The sequence below is a fragment of the Cebus imitator genome, unplaced genomic scaffold (assembly GCF_001604975.1).
Source record: "Cebus imitator isolate Cc_AM_T3 unplaced genomic scaffold, Cebus_imitator-1.0 Scaffold36, whole genome shotgun sequence".
Lineage (NCBI taxonomy): Eukaryota > Metazoa > Chordata > Mammalia > Primates > Cebidae > Cebus > Cebus imitator.
The window spans coordinates 10,528,764-10,551,059 of record NW_016107351.1 but is presented as its reverse complement, the minus strand read 5'-3'; the positions used below and the strand labels follow the sequence as shown (position 1 = coordinate 10,551,059).

Here is a 22,296-nt window from a genome sequence, read left to right as displayed (position 1 = left end):
TCTCTTCCCTGTGGGTGACTGGCAGTGTGGTGTCCTCCTGAGGTGGACAGGTGGAAGGCCAGCTGTGGAAGGACCTGTGGCAGAAATTTTCCATCCAGGCTGCTTCTGAGTCTTGGGGTCATCTCCAGGGGAGTGGGGTCTTCGAAAGGAGAAGACATCATGTGTCCCCTGATTGGCTGAGTGTGGCCTGCTCTGTGTGTGGGAGGTGTTGTATGGGGCAGGGATGGGGACCCACCAGAGAATCTATGAGGCCCTGGGGCCCCAGGCTGTGATTTCTGGTGTGTTGTACAGCGGGCTGTGGGTGCTTGCCCTCCACACACAGGGGCAGGCTGTGCGACTGCCAGTTCAGCAGCACCTGACATCCAGGCCAGCCTCCTTGGTTGGGCGTGAGATGGTAGGTGGCCCTGGCCCATACCCAGGGGACAGCACATTCCTGGGGTCGTGCAAGTCAACTTTCGTGGGCAGTTGAGATGCTCAAGGTACCTGCAGTAGGGCAAAGCCAGGGCAGCTTGCCCAAGCCCAGTGACCCGCCTGCCCTGTCCTTCCAGGGTTCAGTCGTGGGGAGGGCCAGGGTTCCCCTATGTCCATGACGTGTCAAGGTTTCACATCACATGAGAGTAGGCATGAGCAGGCACCTCCCCACACCCTTCCCTGCATGGAGGTGTGAGGTTCCATTTCGACACATGTCCACCTTCTGTCCTCTAGATGGTGAGACTGAAGGAAGACTTTCATTGGGCCCTGCTGGACCTTGGTGAGTGGTGGTCAGCCACGTGCCCAGCCCTTGCTGTGCTGAAGCTCAGGCCTTTCCTGGTGCCCTGGTGTCCCGCACTGAGCTTGGTGAGCACATCTGTGTCCCGCTGGATGCATGTGTGGGGAGGGGGGTATCCTGAGTTGGGTCAATGATGAGACCCTTATATTGTCCTGAAGAGAGGTGATGACTTAAAAATCGTGCTCAATAGGATTACGCTGAGGCCCAGCCTAGGGGAGAATTTTGGAAGAGGATGCTGAGATCCCGAGGTCCCCTGGCAGGGCCACTATATTTTGGGCTGGAGTCCTTGAGGCCCTGAAGGGCATCTCCAGGGTGCCCAGCCCTGTCTCTGCGCTCCTCCATGAGGCATCCCAGGCTCCCTGTGCTGACTTAGTGTCCGGGCTCCGGGTCCCTGGGGGCGAGGCACATTGGAGGCTCCTTCCTGAGCCCCTGTTCTCCCCCATGTCTTTCAGTGAGCTCTTCTGCCAGGTGGGCCTGTGGCCTCAGTTGGCATAGGTGAGTGGATCCTGCTGGAATCACGGGGCATGACCCAGACCACGGGGAGTCGCTGAGGGCCACTCTTCAGTCAAAAAGGGTTTCCTTGGGGAGCCACCCTGAATCCCTACCAGGGATGGATGGCTTCTCTAGGAGGGCGGCGTTTTTGGAAATTGATCCCAAGAAGGACGCCATCTCTAAACCCTGCAGGGGTTATGGAGGTCCAGGCAGGAAAGGGTTCCTTCAACCCAATGCAGTGCAGCTCCTAGCTTAGACTTTGTGCACGGGTCAGGCCTGGAGACCTACTCAGGCCAAATGAGGGGGTCCACAGGGTCTCTGGGGGTTATAGGTTATATGTGGGATCTCTCAGTCCCTGAGGCTTGCAGTTGGGAGGGTGATTGGGCTTATGGAGTCAGGTCATGAAGATTCAAAGGTCAGGCTCAACCCATGGCCCTGATGGGACTGACCCTGTTGAGCAATGGGGCATCACAGTGGTGCCTCCTTGAGTTTGGTGGGGGTGGTGTGGCCTGAGTGGGGTTGGGCCAAGGCTGAGCTCTGGCAGTCACCTAGTGGTTGGCCCTGGGAATCGTGGGCTTTTGGCCAATGGTGCAGCCCACATTCCATTGGAGGTCATTCCACACCAAAGTGGAGTGGCCGGAAGGGTGGCATTTTGTGGTAGAAGGCCACTGTCAAGGGTTCTATGCCTGCACTTTGCTGCCCAGGCTGTTTCTGAGCCATGGGGTTGCCTCCAAGGTGGCAGGGTCTTGAGCCGAAGGAAAGGAGAGGATATCATGTGGCCCCGATTGGCCGAGTGTGGCCCAGCTCTGTTTGGGAGGTGTGCAGTCCATGAATTGGGACCCAACAGAGAAAGCACATGGTCCTGGGGCCCCAGGATGCAATTTTTGGTGTGACCCTGTAGAGGACACCTGGACAGGTGCATTCCATGCCCAGGGGCAGCTTAAGTGACTGCCAGGTCTGCAGTGGCACATGGCTTCCAGGCCAGCCTCCTTGGTTTGCAGTGAGCTGGTTGGTGGCCCTGGCCCTGCCCAGTATCCCTGCACAGCCCAGAGTTGTGCGGGGGAGCTGGTGTGAGCAGTAAAAGTGCTCTTGGATCCTGTAGTAGGGTGCAGCCTGGGCGTCTTGCTTGAATTCCATGACCTGCCTGCCCTGTCCTTCCAGGATTCAGTGGCAGGGAGGGCCAAGGGTTCCTCACGATCATGACTGTCACTGTTTTACATGGATCCCATCTCATGAGTCCATGGAGAAAGAGCCTGTGTGAGCCAGCACCCCTGCCCACTTTCCCGCATGGAGGCATGAGGCCCTGTTTGGACACCTGTCCCCCGTCCCTCCAGATGGTGACCCTGGAGGAAGACTTGCATCTGGCCCACTGGCGATGGGCCTGTGTCCCTTAGCCAGGTGCTCAGGCCCTGGTGAGCTGAAGCTCAGGCCCTTCCTGGCACCCTGGTCTCCTGCACTGAGCTGTGGTGAGCACATCTGGGTCTCACTGGATGCATGTGTAGGGGGTGGAGGGTGGTGCCCTGGGTTGGGTCAATGATGAGAACCTTATATTGTCTTGAAGAAAGGTGATGACTTAAAAATCATGCTCAATAGGATTACGCTGAGGCCCAGCCTAGATGAGAATTTTGGAAGTGGATGCTGGGATTTTAGGGTCCCTGGCAGAGCCACTGTGTTTTGGGCTGCAGGCCTGGAGCCTTGAAGGGCATCTTCGGGTTACCCAACTCTGTCTCCACACTCTTCTGTGAGGCAGCTCAGACTCCCTGTGTGGGCTTGGTGTTGGCGCTCTGGTTCCCTGGGGTAGGACAACTTTCTGGGTCCTTCCTGAGCCCTGGTTCTTCCCTTGGGTCTTGTGTCTTTGAGTGAGCTCGTCTGCACAGGTGGGGCTCCCTGTCATTGATGCACATAGGTGAGTTCATTCTCTGGACATCATGAGCCATGTGTCAGGCCACTTGGTCTCACCGATGATCAGCCTTGAGGACAGGAGGGTTTCCCAGGGGAGCTGACATGAATCCCCACTGGGGAGGGATGGATTCTTCAGGAGGCCGGCTTCCTTGGAATTAGCCCCAGGACAGTGCCTTCCCTGAAGCTCTGCAGGGGTGACAGTGGTCCAGGCAGGAAAGGCTTCCTTCAGTCCCATGCAGGGCAGCTCCTAGCTGAGACTCACTGCATGTCTGGCCTCGAGGACTGCCCAGGCCACGTGACAGGGGCCACAGGGGCTCTGGGGTGCCACAGGGGTTACATGAGAGTTCTCTTTCCCTGGAGAGGGGTACATGAATGGGCCCATGGGGTCAGCCATGGAGATTCAAGGATTGCCCAATCATGGCCCTAAATGGGCCGACCCTCTTGAGTAATGGGCCATCTCAGGGGCGCCTCTTTGGGCTTGGTGGAGGATGGTGCTGTTTCCCTGGGTATGGGTCAAGGTTGAGCTCTGGCCAGCGCCTCTTGGTGCTGCAGGCTGGCCCTAGACCTCATGGGCTTTGGGCCATGGGGACAGCTTGGGTTATGCTTTGGGTCAACCCTTCCTGGATGTCGAATGGTGGCTTCCTACGGTGGGAAATCCCCCTGTTAAGCAATCTCTTGGGAATTTGCCTCCCAGGATGCTTCCGAGCCATTGGGTCACCTCCAGGGTATGTAGGGCTGGATGGAGAGCCACAGGAGAAAGCATGTAGCCATGGGGCCACAGGCTGCAATTTCCAATGTGGGCTTGGAGAGCATGCCTGGTTGGGTGCCAACCATGCCCAGGGGCAGGCTATGCAACTGCTAGGTCTGCAGTGGCACCTGGCATCAGGACCAGCCTCCTTTGTTGGGCATGAGGTGGTTGGTGGCCCTGGGGTGTGCTCAGTGGTTTCTGTCAAGCCCTGGGGTCATGTGGAGCAGCCGGCGTGGGCAGTGGAGGTCATCCTGAGGCCTGCAGTAGGGCACGGCCCAGGTATCTTGCCTGAGCCCAGTGGCCCGCATGCCCTGTCCTTCCAGGGTTTGGTGGCGGGGAGTGCCAATGCTGCCTCGTGTCCGTGACATGGATCCCAGCACATAGGTCCTCCTCCTGTCCCCCCAGATGGTGAGCCTGAAGGAAGACTTGCGTTTGTCCCACTGTGCCCCGGCCAGAGGCAATGAGCCAGGTGTCCAGGCCCTGGTGCATTGATCTCCTGTATGGAGCTGGTGAGCCCATCCAGGTCCCACTGGATCTATGCATGGAGAGGGGGCTGCACTGGATTGGGTCAATGATGAGAACCTTATATCGTCCAGAAGAGAGGTGATGACTTAAAAATCATGCTCAATAGGATTACGCTGAGGCCCAGCCTAGGTGAGAATTTTGGGCGAGGTCACAGGGATCCCAAGGTCACCGGCAGGGCCACTGTATTCTGGGCTAAAGACCTCAAGGCCCTGAAGGGCATCTTCAGTGGGTTCAACCCTGTCTCTGCACTCCTCTGTGAGAGCTCTGGCTCCCTGTGCGGGCTTGGTGTGGGTGCTCTAGTTCCCCAGGGTGGGGCATGTTGGTGGCCCCTCCCTGAACCCCTCTACTCCCCTTGTGTCTTTCAGTGAGCTCTTCTGCCCAGGTGGGGCCTTAGGCATTGACTGGCATAGGTGAGTGGATCCTGCTGGGGTCATGGGTCATGAGTGTGGCATAGTGGGGTCTCTGAGTGTCTGCCTACAGGCCATGAGAGTTTCCTAAAATAAGTATTGACCTGAATTCCCACCAGGGATGAGTTCCCCAGAAGGGCTGCTTTCTTGGGAATTGAACCCAAGGAAAACGCCTGTCCTGAAGCCCCATAGCGGTGATAGTGGTCCAGGTAGGAAGGGTTCATTCAGCCTCACGCAGGGCAGCTGCCAGCTGAGACTCAGTGCATTGGTCAGGCCTCAAGGACTGCCCAGGACATGTGAGGTGGCCACAGGGCTCTCGGACCCTATGGGTGTCTCATGGGGGTTTTCATCCATAAAGAGTGGTGGGCAGTTGGGCCCATGGGAGTCATGTCACGGAGTTTCAAAAATCGCACCCCACGCATGCAGCTGAATGGAGACCGACCCTGTGGAGCAATGGGCCATTCCAGTGGCACCTCCTTGAGTCTACTGGTGGGTGGTGCTGTTTCCCTGGGTTTCAAGACTGAACTCTGGCCAGTGCCTGGTGATGCTGCAGGCTGGCCCCAGACCCTGTGGGCTTTGGGCCATGGGGACACGTTGGGTCATACTTGGAAGGTCAGCTTTCCCAGAGGCTGAATGGCAGGAATGGTGGCTTCCTAAGGTGGGAAGCCCCCTTGTCAAGCAACCTGTTCTAGGAATTTGCCACCTAGCTGCTTCTGAGCCATGGGGTCACCTCCAGGGTGGCGGCATCTTGGGCCCAAGGAAAGGGGAGCACACCAGATAGGTTGAGTGTCCCAGATAGGTTGAGTGTGGCCTGGCTCTGGGTTTGGGAGGTGTGCAGGGCATGGATGGGGACCCATCAGAGAAACTATGTGGCCCTCGAGTCCCAGGCTTTGATTTCTGGTGCACACTTGCCCAGGGAGAGGCAGGCTCTTGGCTGATAAGCCTGCAGTGGCGCATGCCATCCAGGCCAGACTCCTGATAGGCCATGAGCTAGTTGGTGGCCATGGCCCTTGCCCAGTGGTCCAAGGGTAGCCCTGGCTTTGTTCAGGGCAGCCGTCGGGTCAGTGGAGGTGCTCTCAGGACCTGCAGTGAGGCGTAGCCGGGGCTTCTTGTGCGAGACCAGTTACCTACCTGACCTGACCTTCCAGGGTTTGGTAGCAGGGAGGGCCAAGTGTGCTCTGTGCCCATGTCTGTGATGGGTCAGTGTTCCACATGGATCCCATCACATGGGTATTCCTTTCTCACCTTTCCTGCATGGAGGAATGCGGCCCTATTTGGACGCATGTCCTCCTGCTGTCCCTCTAGATGGTGAACCCAGAGAAAGATTTACATTGGGCCCAGTGAGTGTCTCTGGACCAGTGTCCGTTAGTCAGTGTGTCCAGCCCCTGGTGCACTGAAGCTCAGGCCCTTCCTGGCACCCTGTCTCCTGCACTGAGCTTTGGTGAGCCCATCTAGATCCCACTGGATGCATGCATAGCAGGGTTGGGGGTCTTCGGTTGGGTCAATGATGAGAACTTTATGTTGTCCTGAAAAGAGGTGATGACTTAAAAATCATGCTCAATAGGATTACGCTGAGGCCCAACCTTGGCTGAGAATTTTGGAAGGGGACCCTGACATCCTTGACATCCTTGGCAGGGCCACTGTATATTCGGTTGGAGACCTTGAAACCCTGAAGGGCATCTTGGCGGCCCCCAACCTTGTCTCTGTGCTCTTCTGTGTGACAACCCAGGCTCCCTGTGCGGACTTGGTGTCAGAGTCCCATTCCCTGGGGGTGAGGCAGGTTGGCGGCTCCTTCCTGAGTCCTCGTTCTCCTTTGTGTCTTTCAGTGAGCTCTTCTGCTCAGGTGGGTCCCCTGGCATTGACTGGCATAGGTGAGTGGAACCTGCTGGCGTCATGGGCCATGAGCCAGGCTGCGTGGGGATGCCGGTTTAGCCTTTGGGACAGGAGGGTTTCCTCAGGGAGCCGGGGAATCCCCACCCAGAAAGGTTGGGTTCTCCAGGAGGGCCACTTTCTTCCCAAGATGGAGGACGTCTTCTCTGAAGACCTGCAGAGGTGATGATGGTTCAAGCAGCAAAGAGTTTCTTCAGCCCCATTAGGGCAGCTCCCTGATGAGACTGTGTGCATGGGTCAGGCCTGGAGAATTGCCCAGGCCACTTGCAGGGTACCACATAGGCTTTGGGGCACCACGGGGGTCATGCAGGAGCCCATGGTCCTCGGTGTTGTTGCGGGGGTGGCGACTGAGCGGTCAGACCCCAGGGTCAGGCCTTAGTGTTTGAAGGTTCACACCCACCCATGGCCCTGAATGGGCCTGACACTGTTGAGCAGTGAGCCATCCCAGTGGTGCCACATTGAGCCTGGTGGGGTTGTGTTGCTGTTTCAGTGGGGTTGGGTCAAGGTTGAGCTCTGGCCGGCACCTGATGGTGAGGCAGGCTGGCCCAGGGACTTGTGGGCTTTGGGCCATGTCAGCAGCCCACATCCTGCTGGGGGCCACGCCTTTCCTGAGTTCCATTGTAAGGTTGGGTGGCCTCCTTAGGTGGGAAGGCCTGCTGTCGAGGGACCTTGTTGAGGAGTTTGCTGCCCAGGCTGCTTCTGAGCCATGGCACCTCCAGGTGGCGGGGTCTTGGGCCCAAGGAATGGAGAAGACACCATGTGGCCTCTGATTGGTCCAGTATTGCCTGGCTCTGTGTTTGGGCAATGGATGGGGCGTGGATGGGGACACATCAGAGAAACCACGTAGCCATGTGGCCCCAGGCTGCGATTTCCGATGTGCGCTTTGAGAGGGTGCCTGGTTGGCATCCACCAAGCCCCACAACTGCCAGGTCTGCAACGGTGCCTGGCATCAGGACCAGCCTTTTTTTGTTGGCTGTGAGCTGGTTGGTGGCCATGCGCCGTACCCAGTGGTCTTTGTGCAGCCCTGGGGTCATATGGAGCAGCTCGTGTGTGGAGGGGAGGTTATCCTGAGGCCTGCAGTAGGCACAGCGCAGGCATCCTGCCAGAGCCCAATGACTCACCTACCCTGTCCTTCCAGGATTCAGTGTTGGGGAGGGCCAGGGGTGCCCCGTATCCATGACAGGTCAATATTTCACATGGATCCCAGCACATGGGTCCTCCTCCTGTGCCCCCAGATGGTGAGCCCAGAGGAAGACTTGTGTTGGGCCTGCTGTGCTTGGGCAGAGGTTATCGGCCAGAGGCCCAGGCCCTATTGGAACAAAGCTTGGGCCCTTTCTGACACCCTGGTCTCCTGCATGGAGCTGGTGAGCCCATCTGGGTCCTGTTGGATCCATGCATGGGGAGGGGAATACCATAGGTTGGGTCAATGATGAGAATTTTATATTGTGCTGAAGAGAGGTGATGACTTAAAAATCATGCTCAATAGTATTATGCTGAGGCCTAGCCTAGGTGAGAATTTTGGAAGAGGACACTGGGATCCCAAGGTCACTGGCAGGGCCACTGTATTCTGGGCGAGAGACCTCAAGGCTCTGAAGGGCATCTCGAGGGGTCCAACCCTGTCTCTGCGCTCCTCTGTGAGGCAGCCCTGGCTCCCCGTGCAGGCTTGGTGTGGGTGCTCTAGCTCCCCGGGGTGGGGCATGTTGGTGGCCCCTCCCTGAACCCCTCTCCTCCCCTTGTGTCTTTCAGTGAGCTCTTCTGTGCAGGTGGGCCCTTTGGCATTGACCAGCATAGGTGAGTGGGTCCTGCTGGGGTCATGGGTCATGAGCATGGCAGTAAGGTCACTGAGCATCCGCCGTTGGGCCGTGAAGGTTTCCTAAAAGTATTGATCTGAATTCCCACTGGGGATGAGTTCTCGAGAAGGGCCGCTTCCTTGGGAATTGAACCCAAGGAGGACGCCTATCCTGAAGCCGGCAGGGGTGACGGTGGTCCAGGCAGGAAAGGGTTCCTTCAGCCCCATGCAGGGCAGCTGCGAGCTGCGAGTCAGTGCGTCGGTCAGGCCTCGAGAATGCCCAGGACACATGAGGTGGCCACCGGGGCTCCGGAGCCCTGCGGGGTCTCGTGGGGGCTTTTAATCCACAAAGAGTAGTGTGCGATTGGGCCCGAGGGAGTCATGGGGCAGAGTTTCAAGGACCACACTCCACCGATGCCCCTGAATGGGCCCGACACTGTGGAGCAATGGACCGTCCCAGTGGCGCCTCCTTGAGTCTGGTGCTGGGTGGTGCTGTTTCCCTAGGGTTAGGTCAAGGCTGAGCTCTGGCCAATGCCTTTTCATTCAGCAGGCTGGCCCTGGACCTCGTGGGCTTTGGGTCATGGGGACAGCTTGGGTCATGCCTGGGATCACTCTTTGTGGAGATTAAATGGCAGGAAAGGTGGCTTCCTCAGGTGGTAAACCCCCCTTTTAAGCAAACTGTCCTGGGAATCTGCCATCCAGGCTGCTTCTGAGCCATGGGTTTATCTCCAGGGTGGCGGTTTCTTAGGTCCAAGGAAATGGGGGCACACCATGTGTCTCCGGATTGGTTGAGTGTGGCCCGGCTCTGTGTTTGGGAGGTGTGCAGGGCATGGATGGGGACCCATCAGAGAAACTATGTGGCCCTGGAGCCCCAGGCTGTGATTTCTGGTTCACGCTGGGACATGGGCAGGGGCAGGCTCTCGACTGCCAAGTCAGCAGTGGCGCGTGGCATCCGTGCCAGCCTCCTGTTTGGCCATGAGCTGGTTGGTGGCCCTGGCCTATGTCCAGTGGTCTCAGGGTGGCCCTGACCTCGTTCAGGGCAGCTGGCGGGGCAGTGGAGATGCTCTTGGGACCTGCAATAGGGTGCCTCCTGGGCTTCCTGGGTTTGGTGGCAGGGAGGGCCAAGGGTGCTCCGTGTCCGTGTCCGTGTCCCTGACAGGTCAGTGTTCCAAATGGATCCCATCACATAGGTGATGGGTATCCCCCACTCACCTTCCCCGCATGGAGGCATGAGACCCTATTTGGACACATGTCCTCCTCCTGTCCCGCTAGATGGTGAACCCAGAGGAAGACTTGCGTTGGGCCCAATGTCTCTGGGCCTGTGTCCGTCAGCCATGTGCCCAGCCCCTGGTGCACTGAAGCTCAGGTCCTTCTTGGCGCCCTGGTGTCCTGCACTGAGCTGTGGTGAGCCTGTCTGGGTCCCACCGGGTGCATGTGTGGGAGGAGGTTGGCTTCAGTTGGGTCAATGATGAGAACTTCATGTTGTCCTGAAGGGAGGTGATGACTTAAAAAGTCATGCTCAATAGGATTACGCTGAGGCCCAACCTTGCGGAGAATTTTGGAAGAGGACACTGGGATCTCGAGGTCCCTGGCAGACCGCTGTATTTTTGGTTGGAGTCCTCAAGGCCCTGAAGGGCATCTTGGTGCCCCCCAGCCTTGTCTCTGTGCTGCTCTGTGAGGCAACCCAGGCTCCCTATGCGGGCTTGGTGTCAAGAGTCCCATTCCCTGGGGGTGAGGCAGGTTGGCGGCTCCTCCCTGAGTCCCCCTTCTCCTTTGTGTCTTTCAGTGAGCTCTCCTGCCAAGGTGGGCCCCATGGCATTGACTGGCATAGGTGAGTGGCATCTGCTGGCATCATGGTCCATGAACCAGGCTGCATGGGGATGCTGGCTCAGCCTTTGGGTCAGGAGGGTTTCCTCAGGGAGCCGGGGAATGGGTTCCCCACTAGGGAGGGAAGCGTTCTCCAGGAGGGCCGATTTCTTCCGAATGGGTCCCATGGAAGACGGCTTCTCTGAAGACCTGCAGAAGTGACCATGGTTCAGGCAGCAAAGAGTTTCTTTAGCCCCATGCAGGGCAGCTCCCAGATGAGACTCTGTGCATGGGTCCGGTCTGGAGAACTGCCCAGGCCACCTGTGGAGTGCCACACAGGGGCTTCGGGGCACCACAGAAATCATGCAAGAGCTCTCAGTCCTCGGTGTTGTTGCGGGAGTGGTGACTGAGCGGTCAGGCCCACAGGGTCAGGCCTTAGTGTTTCAAGGTTCATGCCCACCCATGGCCCTGAATGGGCCTGACGGTGTTGAGCAGTGAACCATCCCAGTGGCGCCACATTGAGCCCGGTGTGGGTGTGTTGCTGTTTCAACGAGGTTGGGTCAAGGTTGAGCTCTGGCCAGCTCCTGATAGTGCTGCAGTGTGGCCCAGGGACTTGTGGTCTTCGGGCCAGGTCAGCAGCCTGTGTCCTTCGTGGGGGAATCACACCTTTACTGAGTCCCGGTGTAAGGATGGGTGGCCTCTTTAGGTGGGAAGGCCCACTGTTCAGGGACCTTGTTGAGGAATTTGCTGCCCAGGCTGCTTCTGAGCCATGGCATCACCTGCAGGTGGCAGGGTCTTGGGCCCAAGGAATGGAGAAGACACCATGTGGCCCCTGATTGGTCAACTATGGCCTGGCTGTGAGTTTGGGAGGTGTGTAGGACATGGGACGCACCAGAGAAAGCACGTAGCCATGGGGCCCCAGGCTGAGATTTCCAGTATGCGCTTGGAGAGGGTGCCTGGTTGGGGGCCCACCATGCCCAGGGGCAGGCTATGCAACTGCTACATCTGCAGTGGCTCCTGGCATCAGGACCAGCCTCCTTTGTAGGCCGTGAGCTGTTTGGTGGCCCTGGCCCATGTCCAGGAGTCTCTGTGCAGCCTCAGGTTCATGTGGAAAGCCAGGGTGGGCAGTGGAGGTTATCTTGAGGCCTACAGTAGGCACAGCACAGGTGTCTTGCCGGAGCCCAGTGACCCGCCTGCCCTGCCCTTCCAGGGTGTAGTGGCGGGGAGGGCCAAGGGGTGCCCCATGTCCATGGCAGGTCAGTATTTCACATGGATCCCATCACATGGGTCCTCTTCCTGTCCTCCTGGATGGTGAACCTGGATGAGGATTGCGTTGGGCCCACTGTGCCCAGGCCACAGGCCGTCTGCCAGGTGCCCAGGCCCTGTTGCACTGAACCTCGGGTCCTTCCTGGTGCCCTGGTCTCCTGCATGGAGCTGGTGAGCTCACCTGAGTCTAGCTGGATGCATGCTTGGGGAGAGGGTACTCTAGTTTGGGTCAATGATGAGAACCTTATATTGTCCTGAAGAGAAGTGATGACTTAAAAGTCATGCTCAATAGGATTACGTTGAGGCCCAGCCTAGGGGAGAATTTTGGACGTGGACACTGGGAATCATGAGGTCCTCTGGCAAGGCCACTGTATTTTGGGGTAGAGACCTTGAGGCCCTCAAAGGCCTCTCAGGGGTACCCAACCCTGTGTCTGTGCTCCTCCATGAAGCACACCAGGCTCCCTGTGTGGACTTGGTTTGACCCACCTGTTCCCCAGGGGCAGGGCACATCGGGGGCTGCTCTCTGAGTCCCCGTTCTCCCGTTGGGTCTTTCAGTGAGCTCTTCAGCTCAGAAGGGCCCCTTGGCCTTGACCCGCATAGGTGAGTACATCCTGCTGGCGTCATGGGCCATGAGTCAGGCCGCGTGCTCTCCCCGAGGGTCAGTCTTCCGGACAGGAGGGTTTCCCCAGGGAGCTGACCTGTGTCTCCACTGGGTAGGGACAGTTTCACTAGGAGGGCAGCTCCTTGGGATTCGTACCCAAGACCTTGCCTTTCTGAAGACCTGCAGGGTAACAGTGGTCCAGGCAGGAAAGTGTTCCTTCAGCCCCACGCAAGGCAGCTTCCGGCTGAGACTCTACGTGTGTGTCAGCCTGGAGAACTGCCCAGGCCACGCGAGTGGGTCACAGGGCCTCCAGGGCACCACAGGGATCACGCAAGAGCTCTCTTTCCCTGGAGAGGGGTGCCCGAATAAGGTCATGGAGTCGGGCCATGGACATTCAAGGATTGCACCCCAACTATTGCCCTAAAAGGGCTGACACTTTTGAGCAATGGGCCATCCCATAGCGCCTCTTTGAGCTTTTTTGGGAGCAGGGCTGTTTTCCTGGGTGTGGGTCAAAGCTGAGTTCTGGCCGATGCCTGATGGTGCTGTGGGCCAACCCTGGGACTTGTGGGCTTTAGGCCAAGTCGGCCGCCCTCGTCCTGCTGGAGGTCACCCCTTCCCCATGGGTGGGAGGCTGGAAGAGTGGATCCTGAGGTGGGAGGGCCTGCTGTCAATGGTCCTGTCTCTGGAATTTGCCACCCAGGCTTTTTCTGTGCCATGGGGTCATCTCTAGGATGGCAGAGTCTTTGGCCTAAGGAAAGGAAAGGGTGGCCCAGCTCTGTGTTTGGGACATGTTCGGAGCATGGATGGGGACCCACCAGAGAAAGCACGGGGCCCTGGGACGCCAGGCTTCTGTCTCAGGTGTGGCTTGCAAAGGGCACCTGGACACGTGTCTATCATGCCCAGAGCAGGCTATGCTCCTTCCATGTCCACAGCGGCACATGGCTTCTGGGTCAGCCTCCTCGGTTGGCCATGAGCTGGCTGGTGACCCCGGCCCATGCTCAGTGATCCCAGAACAGCCTTGGGATCATGCGAAGGGGAAGGCAGAGTGGGCAGTGGAGGTGCCCTTAAGATCTGCTGTAGGGCACAGCCTGGGGATCTCGCCCAAGCCCAGTGACCTCCCTGCCCTTTTTTTTCAGGGTTTGGTCATGGGGAGGGCCAAGGGTTCCCCAGGTGCGTGACTGGTCAGTGTTCCGCATGGATCCCATCACATGGATAACCCTTACTCCCCTTGCCCACATGCAGGCGTGAGGCCCTGACTGGACACATGTTCTCCTTCTGTCCCCACAGACGGTCAGCCTGGAGGAAGACTTATGTGAGGCCCAGTGGAGCCAGGCCAGTGTCCGTCAGCCAGGTGCTCAGTCCCTGCCCGATGCGCTGAAGTTCGGGCCCTTCCTGGCACCCTGGTCTCCTGCACTGAGCTGTGGTAAGCACATCTGGGTCCCACTGGATCCATGCGTGGGGAGAGATGTATTCTCGGTTGGGCCAATGATGAGAATCTTACGTTGTCTTGAAGAGAAGTGATGACTTCAAAATCATGCTCAATAGGATTACGCTGAGGCCCAGCCTAGGGGAGAATGTTGGAAGACCATGCTGGGTCCCACTGGATCCATGCTTGGGGTGGGGGGTGCCCTGGGTTGGGTCGATGATGAGAACCTTATATTGTCTTGAAGAGAGATGATGACTTAAAAATCATGCTCAATAGGATTACGCTGAGGCCCAGCCTAGGTGAGAATTTTGGAAGAGGACGCTGGGATGCCCAGATGCCTGGCAAGGCCACTGTATTTTGGACTAGAGACCTAGAGGCCCTGAAGGGCATCTGGAGGGGGCCCAGCCTTGTCTCTGCGCTCCTCTGTGAGGCAGCCCAGGCTCCCTGTGCGGGCTTGGTGTTGCTGCTCCTGTTCCCGGGGGTAGGGCACGTGGGTGGCTCCTCCTGAGTCCCCACTCTTTCCTTGTGTCTTTCAGTGAGCCCTTCTGCCAAGCGTGGCCTCCTGGCACTGACCAGCATAGGTGAGTGGATCCTGCTGGGGTCATAGGTCCTGAGCCAGGCCATGTTGGGTCACCGAGGGTCAGCCTTTGGGCCACGAGGGTTTCCGCTGGGAGCTGACCTGAATCCCCACCATGGAGGGGTGGTTTCTTCAGGAGGGCAGCGTCCTTGGGAATTTTACCCAAGCAGAATGCCTCCTCCGAAGCCCTGCAGGGGTGATGGTGGTCCAGATAGTAAAGGACTTCTTCAGCCCCATGCAAGACATGGCCCAGTTGAGACCTGGTGTGCGGGTCAGGCCTTGAGGACTGAGGTGGGCCAGAGGGGCTCTGGGGTGCCATGAATGCAGGAGCTCTCAGTCCCCCAGTTTGTTCCAGGGTGTGGTGACAGGGTCGGGCTGTGGAGGTTCAAGGTTCTCATTCTCCCTGTTGCCCTGAGTGGGGCTGACCCTGTTGAGCAATGGGCCCTCCCAGTGGCACGTGCTCAGCCTGGTGGGGGTGGTGCAGTTTCAGTGCGGTTGGGTCAAGGCTGAGATCCGGCCGGCGCCTGGTGGTGCTGCAGGCCAGCTGTGGGACCCATGGGCTTTGGGCTATGGGGTCAGCCTGCATCCCATTGGGGGTCACCCATTCTCCAAGTTTTAGTGGCAGTAATGGTGGCGTTCTGAGGTGGGTTTGGCCTGCTGTCCCTGTACCGGGAATTTGCCCTCTGGTTTTTTCTGAGTCATGGGGCCACCTCCAGGGTGGCAGGGTCTTGGGCCCAAGGAAAGGAGAAGATACCGTGTAGCCATTGATTGGCCGAGTGTGGCCCGGCCCTGTGTTTGGGAGGTGTATGGGATGTGGATGGGGTCCCACCAGTGAAAGTACGTGGCCTGGGTCCCTAGGCTGTGATTTTCAGTGCACACGTGGAGAGGGCTCCTCGGCGGTTGCCCACCACGCCCAAGGGCAGGCTGTGTGACTGCCAGATTTGCATGGTGCGTACCTTCCGAGTTGTCCTCCTTGGTTGGCCGTGAGCTGGTTGGTGGCTGTGGCCCATGCCCAGTGGTCACAGGGCAGTCCTGGGTTCATGCTGGGGAGCCAGCGGTGGCAGTGGAGGTGCTCTCCATGCTGGTAGTAGGGCGCAGCTCAGGCATCTTGCCCGAACCAAGCAACCAGGCTGCCCTGTTTTTTCAGCGTTTGGTTACGGGGAGGGCCAAGGGTGCCCCGCATACGTGACTGGTCAGGGTTCCACATGGACCCATGACATGGGTATCCCAAAACCCCTTTTCTACACAGAGGTGTGAGGCTCTATTTGGACACGTGTACTCCTCCTGTCCCCCCAGGTGGTGAGCCAGGAGGAAGACTTGCGTTGGGCACAATGGCCCTGGGACAGTGTCTGTGAGCCGGGTTCCCAGCCAACGATGCGCTGAAGCTCAGGCCTTTCCCGGCGCCCTGGTCTCTTGCACTGAGCTTGGTGAGCACATCCTGGTCCCACTGGATTCATGCGCGGGGAGGGAGTGCCCTGGGTTGGGTCGATGATGAGAACCTTATATTGCCCTGAAGAGAGATGATGACTTAAAAATCATGCTCAATAGGATTACGCTGAGGCCCAGCCTAGGGGAGAACGTTGGAAGAGGACGCTGGGATCCCCAAGTCCCCAGCAGGGCCCCTGTATTTTGCGCTGGAGACCTAATGGCTCTGAAGGGCATCTGTAGGTGCCCAGCCTGTCTCTGCGCTCCTCCATGAGGCAGCCCAGGCTCCCTGTGCGGGTTTGGAGATGGTACTCCAATTCCCTGGTCTGGGGAACCTTGGTGGCTTCTTCCTGAGCTCCCGTTCTCTCCTTGTGTTTTTCAGTGAGCTCCTCCACCCAGGTGAGCCACCTGGCATGGACCGTAATAGGTGAGTGGGTCCTGCTTGGGTCATGGGCCGTTAGCCAAGCCACGTGGGGTTCCCGAGGGTCAGACCGTCAGCCACGAGGATTTTTTTAGGCAGCCGACCTGAATTCCCAACAGGAAGGCAGCTCTTTTGAGAATCGGACCCAAGGGGGACGCCTTCCCTGAATCCCTGCAGGGGTGATGGTGGCCAGGCAGGAAAGGGTATCTTCAGCACCCGCGCGGCACAGCTCCTCTCTGGGGCTAGGTGCTCAGGCCAGGCCTTAAGGACTGCTTAGGCCACAAGAGGGGGACAGAGGGACTTTAGGGCACCACTGGGCTCACACGGGAGCTCCGGGTGCCTGGTGTGTGGTGCACAAATGGGCCTCTCTCTTGGGTTGAGTCACAGAGATTCAAGGATAGTGGCCCANCATGGACATTCAAGGATTGCACCCCAACTATTGCCCTAAAAGGGCTGACACTTTTGAGCAATGGGCCATCCCATAGCGCCTCTTTGAGCTTTGTTGGGGGCAGTGCTGTTTCCCTGGATGTGAGTCAAAGCTGAGTTCTGGCCAATGCCTGGCGGTACTGCGGCCCATCCCTGGGACTTGTGGGCTTTAGGCCAAGTCGGCAGCCCTCGTCCTGCTGGAGGTCACCCCTTCCCCATGGGTGAGAGACTGGAAGAGTGGATCCTGAGGTGGGAGGACCTGCTGTCAATGGTCCTGTCTCGGGAGTTTGCCGCACAGGCTTTTTCTGTGCCATGGGGTCATCTCCAGGGGGGAGGAGTCTTCAGCCTAAGGAAAGGAAAGGGTGGCCCAGCTCTGTGTTTGGGACATGTTCAGAGCATGGATGGGGACCCACCAGAGAAAGTGTGGGGCCCTGAGACTCCAGGCTTCTATTTCAGGTGTGGCTTGCAAAGGGCACCTGGACACGTGTCTTATCGTGCCCAGGGCAGGCTATGCTCCTTCCATGTCCACAGCGGCACATGGCTTCTGGGCCAGCCTCCTCGGTTGGCCATGAGCTGGCTGGTGACCCCGGCCCATGCTCAGTGATCCCAGAACAGCCTTGGGATCATGCGAAGGGGAATGCAGAGTGGGCAGTGGAGGTGCCCTTAAGATCTGCTGTAGGGCACAGCCTGGGGATCTCGCCCAAGCCCAGTGACCTCCCTGCCCTTTTTTTTCAGGGTTTGGTCATGGGGAGGGCCAAGGGTGCCCTGTATCCATGATGAGTCAGTGCTCCACATGGGTCCCATCACATGGGTAACCTTTACTCCATTCACCACATGCAGGTGTGAGGTCTTCCTTGAACACATGTTCTCCTTCTGTCCCCGCAGATGGTGAGACCGGAGGAAGATTTATGTGAGGCCCAGTGGAGCCAGGCCAGTGTGCGTTAGCCAGGTGCTCAGCCCCCATTGTGCTGAAGCTCGGGCCCTTCCTGGCTGTGATGAGCACATCTGGGTCCCGCTGGATGCATGTGCTGGGAGGGGTTTGTCCTGAATTGGGTCGATAATGAGAACCTTGTATTGTCTTGAAGAGAGGTGATGACTTAAAAATCATGCTCAATAGGATTACGCTGAGGCCCAGCCTAGGTGAAAATTTTTGAAGAGGACACTGGGATCCCAAGATCCCCAGCAAGGCCACTATATTTTGAGTTGGAGACCCGGAAGCCTTTATGGGCATCTGTAGGGGTCCCAACTCTATCTCCACGCTTCTCCATCAGGGTCCCCAGGGTCCCTGTGCAGGGTTGGTGTTGGTGTTTTGGTTCTCTGGGGATGGGGCAGGTTGGTGGCTCCTTCCTGAGCCCCTGTTCTCCCACCTTGTGTCTTTCAGTGAGCTTTTCCACCTAGGTGTACCCCCTGGCATTGATTGGCATAGGTGAGTGGACCCTGCTGTGGTCATGGGCCATTAGCCAGACCGTCTGGAGTTACCGAGGTTCATACTTGAGGCCCTGAGGGTTTTCTCAGGCAGCTGACCTGAATTCCCACCTGGGAAAGGTGAACTTTCCAGGAGGGCTGCTTTTTTGGGAATCGAACCCAAGGAGGATGCCTTCCCTGAAGCCCTGAAGGGGTAGAGTTGCTTTATCCCCATGTAGGGCAGTCTCGAGCTGAGACTCTGTGCTTGGGTCAGGCTTCAAGGACTGCCCAAACACATGAGGGGGGCCAGAGGGGCTCCGGGTGCCATGGGGGTCACATGGGAGTTCTCAGTCCCCAAGTGTAGTGTGTGAATGGACCCGTAGGGGTGGGTCATGGAGATTCAAGGACCGTACCTCAACCATGGCCATACTGTAAGCCCAACCCTGTGTCTGGGCACTTCCGTGAGGCACCCCAGCCCCACTGTTTGGGCTTGGTGTCCGTGCTCTGGTTCCCTGGGACATGTTGGCAGCTCTTTCCTGAGCCCTCCTTCTTCCCTGTGTCTTTCAGTGAGCTCTTCTACCTAGGTTGGTCCCCTGGCTGTGAGTGGCATAGGTGTTCAGGGCTGAAGCAACAGCATGCGTACATCCTGTTTTGGTCATGAGTTATGAGTGAGGCAGCGTGAGGTCATCATGAGTCAGCCTTCGGGTCTCTAGGGTTTTCTGAGGGAGCTGACTGAACACCCACAGGGAGGGATGGTTCCTCCAGGAGGGTTGCTTCCTGGGGAATCTGACCATAGAGCATGCATTTCTTGAAGCCCTGCAGGGGTGATGGTTGTCCAGACAGGAAAGGGTTCCTTCAGCCCAGGATAGGGCAGTTTCCAGCTGAAACTCCATGGGCAGGTGAGCCCTCGAGGACTGCCCAGGCCACATGAGGGTGGCAGCAGGAGCCACCAACTGGGGTGCCCTGGGACTAACACTGGGGTTCTCCTTCCCCCAGAACGGTGGGTGATAGAGCCCACATGGTCAGGCTTTGGAGATTCAAGGAATGCTATCCACCATGGCCCTGAATGGGACTGACCTTGTTGAGCAGTGGGCCATTTCAGTGGTGCCTCCTTGAGCCTGGTAGGCGGCGGTGCTGTTTCAGTGCTGTTGGATGAAGGCTGGGCTCTGGCTGGTGCCTGGAGGTGCTGCAGGCCATTCTTGGGGGTCATGGGCTTTGGGAATGGGGCAGCTCATGTCCTGCTGGGGTCATCTCTTCCTTGAGGTCCAGTGATGGGAAGTATGGCCACCTGAGGTGGGAAGGCCTGCTGTCAAGGGACCTGTCCTAGGAATTTGCCACCTAGGCTGCTTCTGAGCCATGGGGTCACCTCCAGGGTGGGGGTGTCTTGAGCTCAAGGAAAGTAGAGGACACCATGTGGTTCCCAATTGACCGAGTGTGGCCTGGCTCTGTGTATGGGAGGTGTGCAGGGCATGGATGGGGACCCACCAGAGACAGCATGTCGCCCTTGTGGCCCCAGGCCTTGCTTTCTGGTACATTCTTGGTATAGGCACTAGGGTGGTCCTACCACACCCAGGGGCAGACTCTGCCATGGCCAGGTCTACAGTGGCTCTTAGCATCAGGACCCGCCCCCTTGGTCATGAGCAAGTTGGTTGTCCTGGTCCATAGCCTGGGGTTGTTTAGGGGAGCCGGCCCTGGCAGTGGAGCTGCTCTCGTGGCCTGCAGTAAGGTAGAGCTCAGGTGTCTTGCTTCAGCCCCGTGACCTGAGCCCTGTCTGGTGCCTGGAGGTGCTGCAGGCCGGCCCTGGGCCTCATGGTCTTTGGGCCAAGGGGATAGCTCATGTCCCTCTAGGGTCACCCCTTCCTTGAGGTCCAGTGGCAGGAAGAGTGGTCTCCTGAGGTGGGAAGGCCTGCTGTTGAGGGACCTGTCCTGGGAATTTGCCACCTAGGCTGCTTCTGAGCAATAGGGCCACCTCCAGGGTGGCGGGGTCTTGAGCCTCTGTTTCCAAGGTTTGGTGGCAGGGAGGGCCAAGGATGCCTTGTGTCCATGATGGGTCAGTATTCTTCATGGATCCCATCACATGGATATCCCCTACTCACTTTCCCCGCTTTGATACGTGAGGCCCTGGTTGGACACATGTCTTCCTCCTGTCCCTCCAGATGGTGAGCCTGGAGGAAGACGTGTATTGGGCCTGCAGGCCCCAGGCATGTGTCTGTCAGCCAGCTTCTCAGCTCCCAGTGTGCTGAAGCTCGGGCCCTTCCCGGAGCTCTTGGTTCCTGCACTGAGCTGTGGTGAACATATCCAGGTCCTGCCGGATCTATGCATGGGGAGGGGGGTTCCCTAAGTTGGGCCAATGATGAGAACCTTTTCCTATTGTCCCGAAGAGAGGTGATGACTTTAAAATCATGCTCAACAGGATTACACTGAGACCCAGCCTAGGTGAGAATGTTGGAAGAGGATGCCAGGATCCCGAGATTTCTGGGAGGGCCACTGTGTTTTGGGTTGGAGACCTGGAGGCCCTCAGAGCATCCATAGGGTGCCCAGCCCTGTCTCTGCACTTTTTTATGATGGTCCCTAGGCTCCCTATATGGCCTTGGTGTTTGGGCCCCGATTCCCCAGGGATGAGGCAGGTTGGTGGCTCCTTTCTGAGCCCCTGTTCTCCCCTTGTGTCTTTCAGTGAGCTCTTCTGCCCAGGTGGGCCTCCCAGCATTGACTGGCGTGAATGGACCCAGCTGGGGTCATAGCCTATTAGCCAGGCTGTCTGGGGTCGCCGAGGTTCAGCCTTCAGGCCACGAGGGTTTTCTCAGGCAGCTGACCTGAATTTCCACCTGGGAGGGGTGAGTTCTCCAGGACCGCTGCTTTATTGGGAATTGGACGCAAGGAGGATGCCTTCCCTGAAGCCCTGCATGGGTGACGGTGGTCCAGGCAGGAAAGGGTTCCTTCACCCCCATGTGGGGCAGACTCCAGTTGAGACTCAGTGCTTGGGTCAGGCCTTAAGGACTGCCTAAACACACAAGGGGGGCCACAGTGGCTCTGGGTGCTATGGGAATCACAGGAGAGCTCTCAGTCCCCGGGTGTGGTGTGTGAATGGACCTGTAGGGTTGGGTTGTGGAAATTCAAGGATCGTGCCTCACCCATGGCCCTGAATGGGACCGTCCCTGTTGAGCAATTGGCCACCTCGGTGGGTCTCCTGGAGCCTGGTGAGCGGGCAGCATTGTTTCCTTGGGTTTGAGTCAAGGCAGAGCTGTGGCTGGCACCTGGTGGTGCTACAGGTCAGCCCTGGGACCCTTGGCCGTTGGTCCAAAGGGCACCCTGCATCCCTCTGGGGGTCATCTCATCTCCGAGGTTAAGTGTCGTGAAGGGTGGCATGCTCAGATGGGAATGCCTGCTGTGAAGGGACTTTTCCCAGAATTTTGTTGCTCAGGCTGCTTGGGAGCCATGGTGTTACCTTCAGCATGGAAGAGTCTTGGTCCCAAGCAAAGGAGAGGGCACCATGTGTCTCCCAGTGGCCAAGTGTGGCTGCCTCTGTGTGTGGAAGGTATGCGAAGTATGGATGGTGACCCACCAGAGAAAGCACATGGCCCTGCAGCCCCAGAATGTGACTTCTGGTGCACGCTTGCAGAGTGCAGCTAGATGCGTGCTCCCCACACCCAGGGTAGGCTGTGCGACTGCCAGGTCTGCAGCAGCACGTGGCCTCTGGGCCAGCCTTCTTGGTTGGCCATGAGGTGGCTGGTGGCCCCGGCCTGTGCCCAGTGGTTTTGGGGAGGAGTCCCTTGGGTCATGCAAGGGAGCCTCTTGGGCAGTGGAGATGCTCCCAGGACCTGCCGTATGGTGCAGCCTGGCATTTTGTCTGAGCCCAGTGACCCACCCGCCTGTCCTTCCAGGGTTTGGTGGCAGGGAGGGCCAATGGTGCCCCATGTTGGTCATGATTCAGTATCACATGGATCTCATCACATGTGTCCATGGAGGACGAGCATGCATGAGCTGGCACCCCCTACCTCCTTCCCCATATGGAGGTCATTTTGGACACATGTCCTCCACCTGTCCCCCAGATGGTGAGACTGAAGGAAGACTTGCATTGGGCCTGCTGTTCCTGGGCCAGTATCCGTCAGCCAGTTGCCCAGTCCCTGGTGTGCTGAAGCTCAGGCCCTTTCTGGCACCCTGGTGTCCTGCACCAAGCTGTGGTGAGCACATCTGGGTCCCACTGGATGCATCCATAGGGAGGGGGCTGCACTGGGTTGGGTCAATGATGAGAACCTTATATTGTCCTGAAGAGAGGCGATGACTTAAAAATCATGCTCAATAGGATTACGCTGAGGCCCAGCCGAGGGGAGAATTGGGAACACTGTTGAGGAACGTTAAGTTTACCCTGCCCCCATGGCTCCCTTGTGGCGGATACTTTTAGTTTGTAATTAGTGATAGGTT

General features: G+C 58.1%; 1 protein-coding gene and 13 non-coding genes across 14 annotated transcripts in view; all 14 read left to right on the top strand.

The window, feature by feature from the left end:
* The window catches only part of LOC108301581, a 50,094-nt gene that overhangs the window by 25,307 nt on the left and 2,491 nt on the right, over positions 1–22,296 (top strand). Inside the window, exons 5-12 of the mRNA XM_037737264.1 lie at positions 2,596–2,727; positions 6,670–6,714; positions 8,480–8,524; positions 9,795–9,926; positions 10,309–10,353; positions 12,150–12,194; positions 20,031–20,162; positions 20,549–20,591. Coding sequence (XP_037593192.1) covers positions 2,596–2,727; positions 6,670–6,714; positions 8,480–8,524; positions 9,795–9,926; positions 10,309–10,353; positions 12,150–12,194; positions 20,031–20,162; positions 20,549–20,591 — 619 coding nt within the window. The remainder of the gene's footprint in view (positions 1–2,595; positions 2,728–6,669; positions 6,715–8,479; positions 8,525–9,794; positions 9,927–10,308; positions 10,354–12,149; positions 12,195–20,030; positions 20,163–20,548; positions 20,592–22,296) is intronic.
* LOC119470639 lies at positions 894–975 on the top strand. Its single transcript, XR_005199577.1, has one exon. It is a non-coding gene; the product is annotated as a small nucleolar RNA SNORD115 (small nucleolar RNA).
* On the top strand, positions 2,789–2,870 carry LOC119470623. The gene has a single exon (XR_005199561.1). It is a non-coding gene; the product is annotated as a small nucleolar RNA SNORD115 (small nucleolar RNA).
* On the top strand, positions 4,477–4,558 carry LOC119470633. The gene has a single exon (XR_005199571.1). It is a non-coding gene; the product is annotated as a small nucleolar RNA SNORD115 (small nucleolar RNA).
* LOC119470636 lies at positions 6,342–6,423 on the top strand. Its single transcript, XR_005199574.1, has one exon. It is a non-coding gene; the product is annotated as a small nucleolar RNA SNORD115 (small nucleolar RNA).
* On the top strand, positions 8,154–8,235 carry LOC119470648. The gene has a single exon (XR_005199586.1). It is a non-coding gene; the product is annotated as a small nucleolar RNA SNORD115 (small nucleolar RNA).
* On the top strand, positions 9,982–10,064 carry LOC119470650. Its single transcript, XR_005199588.1, has one exon. It is a non-coding gene; the product is annotated as a small nucleolar RNA SNORD115 (small nucleolar RNA).
* Positions 11,821–11,902, top strand: LOC119470638. Its single transcript, XR_005199576.1, has one exon. It is a non-coding gene; the product is annotated as a small nucleolar RNA SNORD115 (small nucleolar RNA).
* On the top strand, positions 13,675–13,756 carry LOC119470645. Its single transcript, XR_005199583.1, has one exon. It is a non-coding gene; the product is annotated as a small nucleolar RNA SNORD115 (small nucleolar RNA).
* On the top strand, positions 13,832–13,913 carry LOC119470624. The gene has a single exon (XR_005199562.1). It is a non-coding gene; the product is annotated as a small nucleolar RNA SNORD115 (small nucleolar RNA).
* On the top strand, positions 15,681–15,762 carry LOC119470631. Its single transcript, XR_005199569.1, has one exon. It is a non-coding gene; the product is annotated as a small nucleolar RNA SNORD115 (small nucleolar RNA).
* On the top strand, positions 17,522–17,603 carry LOC119470643. The gene has a single exon (XR_005199581.1). It is a non-coding gene; the product is annotated as a small nucleolar RNA SNORD115 (small nucleolar RNA).
* Positions 20,219–20,303, top strand: LOC119470651. Its single transcript, XR_005199589.1, has one exon. It is a non-coding gene; the product is annotated as a small nucleolar RNA SNORD115 (small nucleolar RNA).
* Positions 22,112–22,193, top strand: LOC119470625. The gene has a single exon (XR_005199563.1). It is a non-coding gene; the product is annotated as a small nucleolar RNA SNORD115 (small nucleolar RNA).